The sequence below is a fragment of the Nelumbo nucifera genome, chromosome 3 (assembly GCF_055504915.1).
Source record: "Nelumbo nucifera cultivar China Antique chromosome 3, China Antique-T2T, whole genome shotgun sequence".
Lineage (NCBI taxonomy): Eukaryota > Viridiplantae > Streptophyta > Magnoliopsida > Proteales > Nelumbonaceae > Nelumbo > Nelumbo nucifera.
This window is the reverse complement of record NC_142651.1, coordinates 52,870,794-52,886,599: the sequence shown is the minus strand read 5'-3', so window position 1 is coordinate 52,886,599 and position 15,806 is coordinate 52,870,794. Positions and strand designations below refer to the sequence as shown.

Here is a 15,806-nt window from a genome sequence, read left to right as displayed (position 1 = left end):
AACCTTAGGCAAGAAGTCCGGGTGTGTCAGCCACATATTTTCAAACCTAAATGGTCTAGGTTCATTACCAAGAGGTTCTTGTCCTACTTCTATAGGGTAGTGATCAGAGGTTATCCTAGGTAGGGCCTTAGCCACCAAACCTCTCTAGTGGCTCTCCCAACCCTCATTAAATAGGAATCTGTCAAGCTTTGAGCATGTTGGGTTTTCTTGGAAGTTGGACCAAGTGTAGGTAGCCTGTAGTAAAGGAAGCTCCCGTAACTCACAGGAATTTATGAAGTCATTGAACTTCCTCATACTAGTTGTAATGGCCTAGGATTATTTGACTCATTTGTGAATCTTATTGCATTAAAATCACCCCCCCAAACACCAAGGACCTTCCCACAAACCTTGAATTCCATGAAGCTCCTCCCATAACTCACTCCTCTCTCTGTGATTATTTGGACCATACACATTTTTTAGCACCCAAGTAAATCCATCTTCCACCAATCTGAATTTTAGGGATACAGTGAAGTTTCCTATTAGCTCCTCTACTGGTTCTTCGAAGTCCTCCCTCCACGAAGTTACTATTCCCCCCGAGGCTCCCCACGACGAAGCTAAGCACTATCTTACCCCTCTTATTTTCCAGATCTCCCTAACCCACCTTCTATCCAGTTCAGCTAATTTTGTCTCCTGCAACATCACAACATCAGGTCTTTCTCTCCTAAGTAGCTCCTTAATCGATCTCCTTTTTCTGGCACTACCCAAACCCCTTACGTTCCAGCTTATTATCTTCATTACCTCTCAAGAATTTAGCCCTCCAATATAGTGTTCCTTCATTTAGAACCCTTCTTTCTTTCCCCTCTACCACTGAACTCGATATCCCCTTCAATGTCCATTATTAGTCTCTCTACTTCAGACTTTTTCTTCTTTTTCCTACCCTTGTTTCCCATTGACTTCCAATTCTGCCCTTTATTTCCTAATTTTTGCCCCAATCTATTGGTTCCTGCCTCTGATTCAGGGTTTTTTGGAGCCACCTCTATCATTTCCTCCTTCTGTTTATATTCCTCTAGCAGGGCACAAATCTGCTCCCAAATCCATTCTAACTCCTCTTGTTTCCTTTCTAACAACCCAACTCCCTTCTTTGGTCGGACTCCATCATTATCAATCGCCACTTCCCTGCTACCAGTTGGTTGGTTTGGTCGGGATTCCAAGACATTTGTTACAGGCAGAGAACCCAAGTTAGTATCTAAAACCAAATGGACAGGCTTACCTGGAATTAGCATAGATGGTTGCATGTGGACCGGCTGTTGGGTATCAATTCTTGGAGTCAGGACTAGGCCCTTCCCCTTTTCCGGACTCAGCAGTGGAAGCAGACTAGGTACAACCAATACTTCCTCACCCTCTACAGTCAAAGAAACTTCACTTCTCTTTCCCTCTGCGTGACTCCTTAGGTAAGGCTCCAAGTTTGATTCCTGTCTCTCTGGCCTGATGTCCTGACTAGGCTGCACAAATGGGATGGACTTGTTTATTGGTCGGGATGCACTCTGCCTTACCTCTTTCAGTGTTCCCAACTCCACCTGTCTTTTGTATAGCATACCCAATTTGGGAAAGATCTGTTCTCCGCTGCTAAGGCTCACTCTTCTTTGCGTTTTGATATTACCAGAATCTTGTGAATCCGTCTACTCCTCTAGGAATAACAATTCAGTGTTTAGGCTACCCTCTTCCAGTATATCTCTTGGCTTTTGGAGGTCGATACTTCCCAAGCTAATGGTTTCTTCAAAATCTGAATCGGAATCAGAAAGTTCTTCATCATCTATCAATCTTTCCGAACCAGAGTCGAAAACCTCATTGCTCTTCACACTCCTGGGGTTACGGTGATCCTGTTCCTTATGCGGCATCTTCTTTGAGGGTCTCCACTGTAACGAGCTGGAGACCTTCGCTGAACTGTTCGAACGAGAGAAAGAGCTTGAGGAAGACAATGGTAGACGGATTTTACTGTCTACCTGAGGAGCCAACCTTGTCACGTGCTCCTTTAAGTTGTCACGCGTCCCCCTCACTCTTGGGTCTTTTAAGCATAGCCCACTTAACTTTTCGGGCCTACTGGGCCCAAAATTACAATTTAGAGATGGGCCTGCTGGTTGGACTCCCGTGCATATTCCTGAGGCTACCAAATACCTCTGCCCTTCCTTCATTTGAATCATTCAAAATATTTTGTTTGGCGCCACAAGCAGCTACCTGAGCAAAGGTTCTATTGATTGTCAAACCTTTACCTTGTGTCACACGTCTCCTAATAGTCTCCTGACCCAAATCTTTTGGACTGCCTAAAGGTAGAGTTTCCATTTCAGTGAAACTTCCTTGTCTCTTTTTTCCAACCAACTTCAAGCTGCCACGTAACTCCATTTCCTCCACCTTTTCGTCTTCCTCCTGCCTTGCCTCCCTCCAAAGGTTAGCTTCAATGGAGGACACTAACCAAACTGGTAAGAACAGTTCATCCACAATTACAGTCACCTTCCTCGGTATATCTTCTGGTTTTACTCCACCCAGTAGAATGGCTGCACTTCGCAGATCTCCCCAGAAGACACCATCAAGGCGAGCTCCACACAGCAAAGCAATTGAGTTTGCAGTTTCTTGATTCCAGAGATGGAATGGCAGCCCAACCACTCGGACAGTAACATTATCTTCCATTAAGAACACTTTCGAGTTTGAAGAAAAAGACCATTTATAGACTGAAAAGGTCCCCAGAACATCTTGGATACAACATGCTCTAACATTTACCTGGTTTTCGAGAGGGTCCAATACTGCCTTAGCAGAATCAACTGGAGTTAAGATGAAGGTGCTTCTTAGCTCCAGTTTGAGCTTCAGTAGTTCTGCAACTTTCCACCAATCTGTCACCAATCCTCCAGCTTCAAGCACTAGTGTTCTTTCCCATTTTCCTGTTGTTCCATCTGCTATTCAGGAAGGATCCCTCCTACTGTTTGCCATGGTTAAAAATTTATTTTCTGGTACCTCTTCCTTATACATGATCTGTCTTCTAGTTTCTGGTCTTAGTTCCCTTTCATCAATTTCCGATAGTTCTTTTTTTTCCAGTTCCCTTCTATTTAGGAATTTTGTTAGTATTCTAGCTATCTTTATCCATCCTTTCCATTCTTCCCTCGAGGGAAGAAAACCATCTGCTTCCTTCCTTTAGAAAAATATTCAGTGAGAGATATGAATGCACCCTTTGCATTCCCCTTGTTCTCCATCACATACCTCCTACCTGACTCTGAGGACTTTTCTTTCCATTTTGTCTGTTTCCCTTTAGTTGCTGCATCAAAGACATATTCCTTCACCCAGACAATCATGTCTGAGCCTTCCACAAGAACCGTAGCCCTCTTCTGTTCTCTTATTTTCAGTCCCATTCTTCCTTTGATCCGTATTTCTTCAAAGAGAAAATCTTTGGCCTCTACCCTCAAAGCTGACCTCCATTTTGCTTTCTCCACAAAGCCTCCTTCCACTAAGCCTCTATCCATTGCTAGCCTTACTGATAACAAGGTCCTACCTTGTGAAAATACTCCATGAACTTTTTTCTACTTCGTGAAAATACTCCATGAAAAACTTTTTTCTACCTCGTGAAAATCTTTGGCCTCTACTCCATGAACTATTTTCATGAAAATACTCCTTATTTGAAAATACTCCCTATTGGGTTGCCTTAGTTTTGAGGCAGATAGAGTTTGTTTAGGATCAGTTTGCTAGTTGAATTGAAACCATAGTTACTAGATGGAGATCCGAGACTTAACATGTTTAATCTATAAATAAAGTCCATTGAATTTTAGAATGGAACTAATGGAACGATAAACTTCTTTTGAAGCTACCTGCAGGCAAGAGTGTTTCCTCCTCTCTTTTTTCTCTTAAAAGTGCAATCTTTCTTTTTTTTCTTACTTATCAAAAAAAAATCTTTCTTTTCTTTCTTTTCTATTCAGATCTGAATCTCTTCCTTTCATAATCCAGATCCTTTTTATCTTTCCTGTCCTGCATTAATTCTATTGGATCTGTTTGTGGTTCACCAGGAGTATTATGCTTTGATTTGTTGTGTAAGGACACTTCTGGTGCTATCCTATTCCTTGAGGCTTGGTCTCCCCCAATTGGGGGGGGGGGGGGTGAAACTTAATTTTGATGGTAACAGTTTGGGTAATCTGGGACCCTCCGGGAGTTTTAAGGGCTTATTGAACAAGGTGATTGTAAGAGCAGAATTCATAGCTGTTATTGTTGGGGTGCAAAAAGCTAAGGAAATGGGAATCACAAGGGTGATTGTGGAAGGGGATTCAAAAATAGTCATTGGTTGGTTGAAAAAAGGAGAAGGGGTATTATGGCAATTCAGAAGTGAGTTCAAGTGGTTCAAGTTGTTATCAAGACAAGTGCAAATTCATGTAAGATGGATTAGAAGGTCCGATAATGGGTTAGCAGATGGATTAGCTAAGCAAGGAGTTCATAGATATCATTTGTTTTGGGCTCAATGTTAACAGGGTGGTGGGATCTTATTGTTGTAAAGGGTTTTCTTTCTAACAATCTCTTGTTGTAACCTCTTTTTCTTTTAGTTTTAATAATATTCTGTGTTGCTGATAAAAAAATTGCATGCTATTTTAGAATGTTTGTCTTTGGCAAGATGAACATGCCAGCATCTCCATCTTATATGATGACTGAAATGGTCTTGACTCTTGAAACATGCTTTACACTAACATACATGAAATAAGCCAGACACCTATATACTTTTTTTCTTTTATTCAGGCTAGATTTATCTGGAAAAACTGCAGTCTCACTGTCAGCAAACCATCTCCAGAAGTTGCAACTATCCTTTCAAATGGCCAGTCCTCTTGGCAATGTCTTTAATCCAAACCAGGTATATGCTCAATTTTCTAACTGCACCCTTAAGATTTTCCCACCCATACTGTTTTTGATTTAGAACTTTATTTTCTTGCAGGTCTTCCTCAAGTTGATACATGAGACCAAAATTGAGCACATCTTTGTGGTGGGAAACACTGGAAAACAATTTCAGATAACTCTAGTTAAGTTACTTAATTAGTCTTAAATTCTTTATGACTAGTTATGGACTACAACTTTTTCCATTTGTTTGAAAGGAAAGCATGTATATTCATGGTAACATTTCTATTTGAAATTAAACATCAAGGTAGTAATATCTGCTTAGAGGCTTTTTTTTTACGTTTTGAAAAAGGTAAGCTGGTAAAGTATATTGTATTAAAGTTAAAAGTATAAATGGTCCTGTACAGACATATAAAATTTATAAAATGTTCATTGACTGGCAGCTGTTGCCTCGACTCTTAAAAATTTCAAGTCAGAGATTGGTTTTCTTAGTTTTTGACATTCCACTGATTCTGATGCTAAACTTTAAACTTTTATTTATGTGCATAATGGGACCATGTAAGACACACCAAAAGAAGAACACTGACATGGAGCTAACAAGTCCACAATGTGTAAAAGAGGGTGGTACATCTTTAGGCATTGTGGACTTAAAACTTCAAACTTAAAACTAAATGAAATGCCTAAAGATGTACCACCCTCTTTTACACATTGTGGACTTCTTAGCTCCATGTCAGTGTTCTTTTGGTGTCTTACATGGTCCCATTATGTCTATAACACATTTAAGAAGATTGATGCACCCTTGGCTTTGCTTGCTCTATATTAATTTTAAACACTGTCAAATCCAACAAAAACAAGCCAAAAAGAGCCTTAGAGCAAGGGGACCCACTAAGTGCTAATCATAGATGAAATGGCTAAACATATCCAAGAGGAGTTCCCATGGTGCTTGATGTTTGCTGATGACATAGTATTAATTGATGAAACTAGCAAGGGGGTTAAATATAAAATTGGATTTATGGACAACTTTATAAGAAACAAGAGGATTTTAAAATAAGTAGGACTAAAATACTCATAAAAAAAAAGTAGGACTAAAAGTAATGTAAATTTAACAGTAATAGGAGTGCAAACCAGGATACACTTTGGATTGGAGACCAAGAGATAACTCCATGTGACCTCTTCTGCAACCTTGTTTCAATAATCATAACGAAGGAGAGATTGAGGAGGATGTCACCCATAGAATTAGAGCAGGATGGGCAAAACGGAGAGGTGTATGTGGAGTCCTATGTGATATGCAAATACCACTTAGGCTAAAAGAAATTTTCTATAAAATAGTTGTAAGGCTAGCTATGTTGTATGGAGAAGAGTGTTGGGCAGTTAAGAAATAGCATGTCCAAAAAAATGAGCAGCAGAAATGCAAATGCTTAGATGGATGAGTGGTAAAACTAGGATGGACAGGGTTAGAAATGAAGTCTTACAAAGGAACCTAGGAGTAGCTCCAATAGATGATAAAATGAGAGGAAGTAGATTGAGATTGTTTAGTCGCTTGCATAAAAGCCATTTACAGCACCTACTAGAAAAGGTTCTCTTACAAGTTGAAGGGGCTAGAAGTGCCAGGGGCAGACCAAAAAGGACTTGGTGGAAGTAATAAGAAATGATTGAAGCACCCATAATTTAACAATAAATATGACACTGAACAGAATGGAATTGTGAAATAGGAATCATGTAGCTGACTCCATATAGATGGGACAAGGCTTAGATGATGAGGAGCATAGTTGTCAAAGGCGACGCCTAGGCGACAAGGCGCCCTTGGAGGCTCGCCTCGCCCAGTTGCCTAGCAGTTTTGTGCACCGGGTTATAAAATACTTTTAGATTTTTAATTTTTTGACATTATAATTATAAAATAGACATTGTTAAACTGGAATATTCATTTTATGTGTTTTTATACTAATTTCTTTTTATTATTTTCTTATTTTGTTAGGGTTTAATCAATGCAAACATTGCTTACTGTTGTATTGAACCCATGGTTCACCTCTCCCTATTTTTTTTTTATTTCTTTGGTTTTCAATTTCATTTTTAAATATATATTATTTAAAAAAATGGGTCCCCGAAAACACCTGTAAACAGGTATCAGGACCCCAAAGATACAATATAATACACCCGATACGGGGCATATCGTATCAAAGTTTTGATCATTGATTGATCCCTCAAACATTTCAAAACCTGAACCTATAAGCAAGGGAAGAACTTAAAATTTTGTCTAATCAACACATTTTCTTCTTCCACGTCTTCTCATTCTTCTTCTTCCACCTTTTCTTTTCTTCTTTCCTATAACAAAAGTAGGGGTTCAGCCCCTATATTTTTTGAATATTCTTTACTTTGTTCTTTTTCTTCTCATAAAATGTTGATTTTCTAGACTTAAACATGAAATTTGTACTTTTCTTATGAAAATTATGAATAATTATTAAGGAAAGATGGTTATGGAACCTAGGGAACTACCCTAGGATCTAGGGTTTTACTTAAAAAAATCCATCGCCTAGGCGACTAGGTTCCCCCCTGTCGCCTAGCCTCGCCTTGGCGCCTTGAAAACTATGATGAGGAGGAAGAGCTAGGGGACCCACTATCTCCCTTTCTCTTTACTCTTATGGCAGACGTCCTTATCTGTATGATCACCAAGGCTGACAGGTTGAGATAGATTCATGGTTGTAGAGTTGTGAGAGATCAAGTTTTCATCACTAACCTCCAATTCACAGATGATCTAATCATATTTTGCGAGGCGGGGAAGAGAAAGGATGTGGATGATCACCCTGCCTAAGTTTCCTCCTTCCTAGAAAGGAACCATGAAAGACCCATTGACTAGGATAGAGAAATGAGATATATGATGTGCATGCCCAAAACCATTGCAAAAGGCATGTTTCATAAGCTTTCTCCAAGTCAAGAAAGCAAATCAAACCACAACAGGTCTTCCTTTTAAATAAATTCTCAACATATCCATTGGCCATCAGTATCTGATCCAAGATCTGTCACTATTTGATGAAACCTTGAAATGAAATGACCATAAGATCAATGAGCTCCCTAAAACTGTGTCCTTGTTTGATCAATCTGAAACTGTGTCCTTACAGATTCTGAGATTTTCTCCATACCAGTAAACAAAACAGTGAAAGAATAAAAATTGTCATTTGTCAAAATAGAGAAAAAATAGTAGAATGGGCATTAGTCATTGAATTCCCATTAATGCATAATCATATGCATCTGGTGGTTGCTTTGAGAAGCTAGCAGTACTGAAGATTAATCATAAAAGCTAAAGAAAATTTAATTGCCTTCTAACTACCAGCATAAAACAGTTCTGCATTGCTTTGATAAATTTCATTTGAATCTCATGATGCGAACTTGGTTTTTGTTTTTTTTTTTTTTTTTTTTTTTCTTATGTTGGGTTTAAACATCCCTGATAGCTCATGGTTGTGTGTGTAAAATTCAGAGTGAGTTATTCATGTGGCTATAAAATTTCAGATTTTTTAATATTTTACTTTACATTGTAGGACTTTCTCGGTCTGGTTGAGAAGTTCTACTGTCTTTCAGGAAGATATGACATTCAAATTACAATTGGTGATATTGTCATGGTACTGGGCATTCTCTATCTTTGTTATGTTTTAGCCACGTATATATATTGATTGGTAGCAATAATATATTTATTTGTCTTGATTATTGCAGGAGAACTCATTCTTAGGGGCTTTGGGCCATGTTGAGTTAGATCTACCTGAGGCACCTGAAAAGGCAACACGCCCTCCTCCACAACCTGCTGATCCGTACATGAGATATGGGCCCAAACAGGAGATAACCCACATCTTCAGGGCACCTGAGAAGCGTCCACCAAAGGAACTCTCTCTTGCTTTCTTGGGTTTGACCCTTCTACCACTTGTTGGATTCTTAGCAGGGGTACGTACATATTTTGTTACTAGTAATTAAGCACGTGTGTTGCATGTATGATATTTTTCATATTAATTAATTGAATTAGATATATCATGTTTAAGATATAAATTGAAAATTAATAAAAGTAATAATATGACTAAAAACAAACTTAAATACTTGTACTAAATGTGCATGTGCAGAAATTTTAAATAATAATAATAATAATAATAATATTATTATTATTATTATTAATTAGTAATAATAAATTTTGTGTTCCATTTCTATCTTAAATAAAAATAATTTTTATTTAATATGATGATTATATAACATTAGAAATGCTCTGAAATGTCTGACAAAACTATGTACATTTTTATTTTTGTATTCAATCTTTTTTTAAATATTTATTATTCAATTATGAAATCATGAATTTCTTTGAAAAATTGGATCATTGACCCATCATTTAGATAAGAAAATAGCTTTTCTTTCGGATTAGTTTTAAATTATATATTTCATCTACATTATATAAATAATTTTTATTTATAACACTTAATTCTTGTTTGACATAATTAATATATAATTTTTATATATTCTTTTGGGGAAATTCTATGATGCGGGAAAGATATGGTATTGGAAGAGTTTCGATCAATCAAAACCCATCCATGAATTTTCATAAATAACACTTGATTGGTTACCACGTTTAGAATTCTAGTTGATTGGTCTGAAGTTTTTGGGATGTCATATTTTTCCCATATCATAGTTGAACCCATTCTTTTGATTACTTGTACTTTTTTATTACTTTTTAAATATTTATTATTTAACTATCATATCATCAATTAATCTATTTGACCTAAACCACTAACCAACGACCCAAAAAAAAGTTTGATTTCTAGGTTGACATTAACTTTTGTATTACATTTCCATTATAATATTTATTTTTGTTCAATATAATAAATGTATAATATTATAGATGTACCCAATATTTTATTTTTTATAAATATATAACATTATAACTTATGTACAAAATTTATTTTTGTGATTCTTTATATTTTCTTTTTTTAAAATTTTATTATTTGACTATGACATCATTTCATTTCTAGGTTGGTTTTAATTTTGGCATTCCATTTTCATCATTTGTAATGAATATACAATATTAGTAGCATGACCAATTCTTTTTTTTGTATTATATATTTTATTTTTATTATTTAATTATAACATTATTTATTAATGCATTTGACCTCAAATGGTTGAATTGCTTACCCATCGAGAGGGAAGAAAATGTTTTTGTTTTCAAAATATTTATTTTATATTATTAAAATTAATGTTGTGGATTTAATTAGTAGAATTTAATAATGAGAAAAATATATCTTAAATATAGGATTTAGTAAGAGAATATGCCTTAGATATGCGATTTAATGAGACGTAATAGGAAAATAGTTTTACTTTCAATTGGTTTTAAATTTTACATTCTATTTCCATCATTAATAAAAAAACATTTCTTATTTATCATCAATGTTTTCAACCTGTTGTTGGATTGGTCGATTGAACCGTTCGAACCGTCACTCAGTCTTGATCCTAGGTTTGGTTAAGTTGAAACTCCCCCTTTCAGTTAAAAATTGTTTAACTCGGGCGGTTCAACCATTGCCTTGTTCTACTCGGTAACCAGGTTGCAGGTTGTGCACTTAATTATGTGCAAACTTTTGGAAGCCATAACTTCGCACTCCAATATCTTATTGGTTTTTTTTTTTCATTTTGAGTAACTTTTCAAGATCTTACGTCCCAAGGGCCTTAGACGCCTTGCCTTGCTATTTTTGCGAAAAACCCCTTTTTTGGCCCTAAATTGCAATTTTAATATTTTTTGTAAATAAAAAATTAAAATCTGAATTGAAAAACAAATAAATGTTGCATAATACATATATTATATGTAATATATATAAAACATAATTATACTATTTATTGATAAAATATGTATTTTTACACACACACACATATAGTGTTGACGTAGAGCGGTTTGACTCGTTTGACCTTGATAGCCGAGCCGGTGACCTATGATCCAAAGGCCAAAGTGGGTTGACCTCTGGGTTGGTTTTTAAAACACTATTTATCATACTTATTATTGTTTAGTATGTCAAATATATGATGTTAAAAACATTCTCATTTTTTTTAATTTCTATATTTTTTGCATTTTATATATTTTTGAATTTTATTATTTAATTGTGGCAACATGGATTGGCCAATTTGACCCAAATGGTTTAAAATATAAGTTTTACCACCTAGATGAAAACATTATTTTTTTCTAGGTAGATTAAAAAGCTAAATATATGATTCAATGAAGGTGAATGCAAATTAATACCTTAAATGTTGGATTTAATGAGAATTGAATGCGTTGAAAATCTTAAAATAACCTCTTTTCAACTCATTTAATATCAATAACCAACTACCCTATTTGCCCTCATTTTTTGTGAATAAATTTAAATATAGAGGGGTAAGTTTTGTCCTAAGAAAATTCCATAAATATTTATGTGGCTATTTGTACTTTTTTAAAATCTGAATTTAAAAACGTAAATAAATGTTACATAATACATATATTATATGTAATATATCTAAAACATAATTATAATATTTTTTGATAAAATATGTATTTTTACACACAAACACACACACACACACATAGTGTTGACGTAAAGTGGTTTGATTCGTTTGACCTTGATAGCCGAATCGATGACCTATGATCCGAAGGCAAAAGCGGGTCGACCTTTGGGTTATTCTTTAAAACATTGTTTATCACTTATTATTGTTTAATATGTCAAATATATGATGTTAAAAATGTTCTCATTTTTTTAATTTCTATATTTTTTGCATTTTATATATTTTTGAATTTTATTATTTAATTGTGACAAGGTGGATTGGCCCATTTGATCCAAATGGAAAGTATAAGTTTTACCACCATCTAGATTAAAACACTATTTTTTTCCAGGTAGATATTAAAAGTATAAGTTTTTATGTTATTGAAATTATTAATTTATTATGTATGGATTTAATTATAAAATTTAATGATGAGAAAAAGACCAAAAAAGCCTTAAATATATGATTCAATGAAGGTAAATGCAAATTAATACCTTAAATGTTGGATTTAATGAGAGAGAATTGAATGCATTGAAAATCTTAAAATAACCTCTTTTCAACTCATTTACTATCAATAACCAACTACCCTATTTTCCCTCATATTTTATCAATAAATTTAAATATAGAGGGGGTAAGTTTTGTCCTCAGTAAAATCCATAAATATTCTTGAGGCTATTTGTATTTTTTAAAGTAGTATAGATTTGGAGGGTGCATTTATCCCACCAAGGCACTTTTGGGCACATGAGTAGTACCTTTAAATTCATGCAGAACATTGAGATCTCAAACATTAGTTTTCATTCTATATTTCATCACCTGAATCTGAGTTGCATGAGAATCTGTTGAGCATTTTGATTTTGTATGTGTGGGTGTGTTTTCCATTGGATCAGAAGTGGGGCATTATTCCACAAGTGGAATTGGTTTGTCAAGTTCAAATGCTGACCTTGGAGGAGGTTGTTTATGAGTTTTAATTCATGAGAAGCTAATATAACTAACCTGTTACTAATTTATCACCAATTAATTGCTTAATTGTGTAGATAAAATACCATACATCATACTACCTATTCTTCCTATGTTTGGTTCATTGGTTGATATCTTTTGTTGTGTTTGACAGCTCTTACACCTTGGAGCGAACCTAAAGAATTTTCCTAGCTCAGCAGTATCAGCTACATTCGCCACCCTTTTCCATGTTGGCATTGCAGCAGTTTTGCTCCTTTATGTGCTTTTCTGGTTGAAGGTTCTCTCATTCAAGCCCTAATCCTAGTAGATAAACTTCATTTTCACTACCTAATCTTATATTCCTTTCTTGTATCTGCTGCTATATTTATTTTATCTTATTTCTTCCTATGTACAGTTGGATCTGTTCACAACTTTGAAGGTATTTGGATTTTTGGGGGGCTTCCTGCTATTTGTGGGCCACAGAACGCTCTCTCACATTGCCTCCAAGTCAGACAAATTGAAATCTGCCTGAGTGGACAGTTCAATTTTGTAGGCCCCTCGATAATATTTATGTAGAAAAATGTCAGTGCAACCCATTTTGGTCTATTGAAAATGTAACAATTAGGTCACATGTTCTAACAGGGTTAAAAACTCTTACTCAAGAAGACCAAGGTTCAAAGTTTCAGTATCAGTCTTGAAAAGACAATTTTAACAATTTTTTTTTCGGTGGATACAGTCGATGTGTTAGGGAATCCGACATAAATCTTGCAGACACATCAGATTTTTGGTACAAATCTTACAAACACATCAATAACACTAATTTTGCCGCTCTATTGGCCATGAATAAACACAAAAGAATATTTTTAAACAGTCTGTATGAAATTATACATTGTGATAAACATAACTTGAATGAACAATTGTAATATGCATTTATATGCAAAATGCATGTGAACCCATCACAATTTATGTTTATGTTGGTAATTTGAACAACTGTTAGAAATTAATCTGGATGATGCTTCATCTAAAATTATAAATATGAATGTTAAACATATCACAAATTAGTAGAAAGAGTTCAGATTTCTTCACAGAATGGTTCTTACCATGGTTTTCAAAACTGGATCGGACTGGAAAAACTGGGAACCGGTCAGGTGATCGGTTCGGTTTTCCCCCAAAACCGTTGATTTTGGTCAGCGAACCGCTGAACCAGTTAGTTAACTGTTTGAACGGTTTTGATCTTTTAAATTTTTTTGTCAGAACGGGCCAAGCATTAAGTTCGAATGGTTGGACCATTTGACCCGATAACCGGATCCCTGACGGGTTCAGCCTCCAGGTCAGTTTTAAAAACCATGATTCTTACACCCACCTCACAGTAAGTTGCAGCTGTACATAAGGAACATCTCTTGTACTTGTATGGTTTCATTTATGGGGAGATGTTCTTGACGCATGGCCGCAAATGCTCTGAGGTGGGTGTGGGGACCTTTCTGTGGGGAAATTGTTCGAAATTGATAATTTATACAGGAGTGATTTATTATGCAAGATGCTTATTTCATACAATTTTTTTTGACAAATAACTGAAAATATTAAAAGAAGCTCCAACTACTCAAAACAGAACAGCAGAGCCCAAAAACATAATACGAAGGAGTATAGTCACCACTAAAAAACAACACCCCTACACAGAATTTACAAATTACAGCTCAGATCGGGGCAGCTCCAAACTAAAGACTCTTTCCCCACCCTGCTCTTGCTAAGGAGTCTGCCAACACATTTGAAGACTAGGAGCCCAATTGAATGAGGCATTCAACGAAGTTTCAATTAAGGTTTAAAATTTCGATACAGTCCGATATGCCCCTACTGGCATATCGGGAAGTTCCCAATACAATACATATCAATTGATATGGTCTAATACGTATTGAAATTTTGAACATTGGCTCCAATTATTATTGCCCCCCTTAGCAGCGAATTCAGATCTCTTACCCACAGCTATACATTGAGAACATCTCTCCATGAATGGTAACATGTAAATATGGGAGATGTTCTCAATATACAGCTGTAGTAAGGCGTGAGTAGGGTTCTTGTGGGTAGGGGTGTCAATCGACTTGTTTTGGACTCGATTCAATCCGACCCAATCCTTATTAAATTGGATTTCGATGGTCCATTATAATTATTGGATTAGATCAATCCAAAATAAATCGGTCCATATTCTTATAGGTCTGAATTGGATCTAAACCAAATTTCCAATAATCCGGTCAAGAGATCAAACCCTTGTCCACTTTGAAATCGAGCAAAATTGAAACCAGCATAAAATTACTTTTATGAAAGTGTTTTTACGAAAACACTTGTTTTCATAAAAGTAATTTTATGAAAGCACTTTTACAAAAGTACTCTTATGAAAGCACTTTTACAGAAACAGTTTTATAAAAGCACTTTTACGAAAGTACTTTTATAAAAGTACTTTTACACTAGCACTTTTATGAAATCACTTTTACGAAAGAACGTTTACAGTACTTTTACGAAAGCACTTTTACAGAAGTACTTTTATAAAAGCACTTTTATGAAAGAATGTTTATGAAAACATTTTTATAAAAGCACTTTTATAAAAGTACTTTTATCAAAACACTTTTACAAAAAGTGCTTTTTCAATGCCAAAAGGGTATATTTTTGTAATTTTCAGATTTTCTTCATTTTAATATATTTTTGTAATTTTTATATGTTCTGTTTTTCATATATTTTTTGATATTTCATTCGGTTCGAATTAGATCCAATCCAGTCCATTTACATTTTAATGGATTGGATTGGATTTAGTTTGTATTGGATTTGGACTGAATTAGGTCCAATCCATTTGTAAGTGGACTCACATTGGACTGGATCGGGAAGCGAGCGCCATGACCAAGCTTCTTTTCAAAACTGTGATTGGTTTCGATGCCATGACAAAGCCCAACATGCTATCAACCAAATCACTCAGTGAGTGCTTTCCTAGGTGATTTGGTTTCAATGAGTTCACATAAGTTGCTCTTCTCCTTCACCGAGACCTGCTTGGAAAATAATTGTGAGGTTTAAATAAAAATCCAGCTAAGAGTTAAATAATGAAAAGAAAAGAGAAGCTAAGATTGAAAATAGAGAATGTAGAAAGATATTACACAGAAATGCATTCAAATCTTGAGCGAATAACACTTGAATCGTCAGATAGAGGATCGCTGGAGAACACTTGAGTGAGTGAATAATGGAGCCTCCCGTTACTGCAGTAAGAGGGAAAGAGCAAGATAGAATTGTCGATAGGATCACCAGAGAGAAGGGAGTGCCGCTGGAGAAAGGGGATTGCCATTAGAGAGAGAACCCTAAATGGCTGTTCGTCCTTGGAGCCTTAGTCGACTATTTGAAATTTTGGAAGTTTTGAACAGAAAAGACTGGAGTCTAGACCTTTGGACTCGTTGGTTTTGTCCAACTTCAGTCCACTATTTATATGGACCATTTATGTTTGAACTGGTCCGAGCCCATATAATCCAAAAGAC

General features: G+C 35.5%; 1 protein-coding gene across 1 annotated transcript in view; it reads left to right on the top strand.

Moving 5' to 3' along the window:
• LOC104600894 (dolichyl-diphosphooligosaccharide--protein glycosyltransferase subunit 2-like) overlaps positions 1 to 13,012 on the top strand; it is a 35,486-nt gene extending 22,474 nt beyond the window's left edge. Inside the window, exons 14-19 of the mRNA XM_010264047.3 lie at positions 4,744 to 4,855; positions 4,937 to 5,020; positions 8,370 to 8,450; positions 8,542 to 8,766; positions 12,473 to 12,595; positions 12,713 to 13,012. Coding sequence (XP_010262349.1) covers positions 4,744 to 4,855; positions 4,937 to 5,020; positions 8,370 to 8,450; positions 8,542 to 8,766; positions 12,473 to 12,595; positions 12,713 to 12,829 — 742 coding nt within the window. The 3' untranslated portion in view covers positions 12,830 to 13,012. The remainder of the gene's footprint in view (positions 1 to 4,743; positions 4,856 to 4,936; positions 5,021 to 8,369; positions 8,451 to 8,541; positions 8,767 to 12,472; positions 12,596 to 12,712) is intronic.
• Positions 13,013 to 15,806: the final 2,794 nt, after the last annotated feature.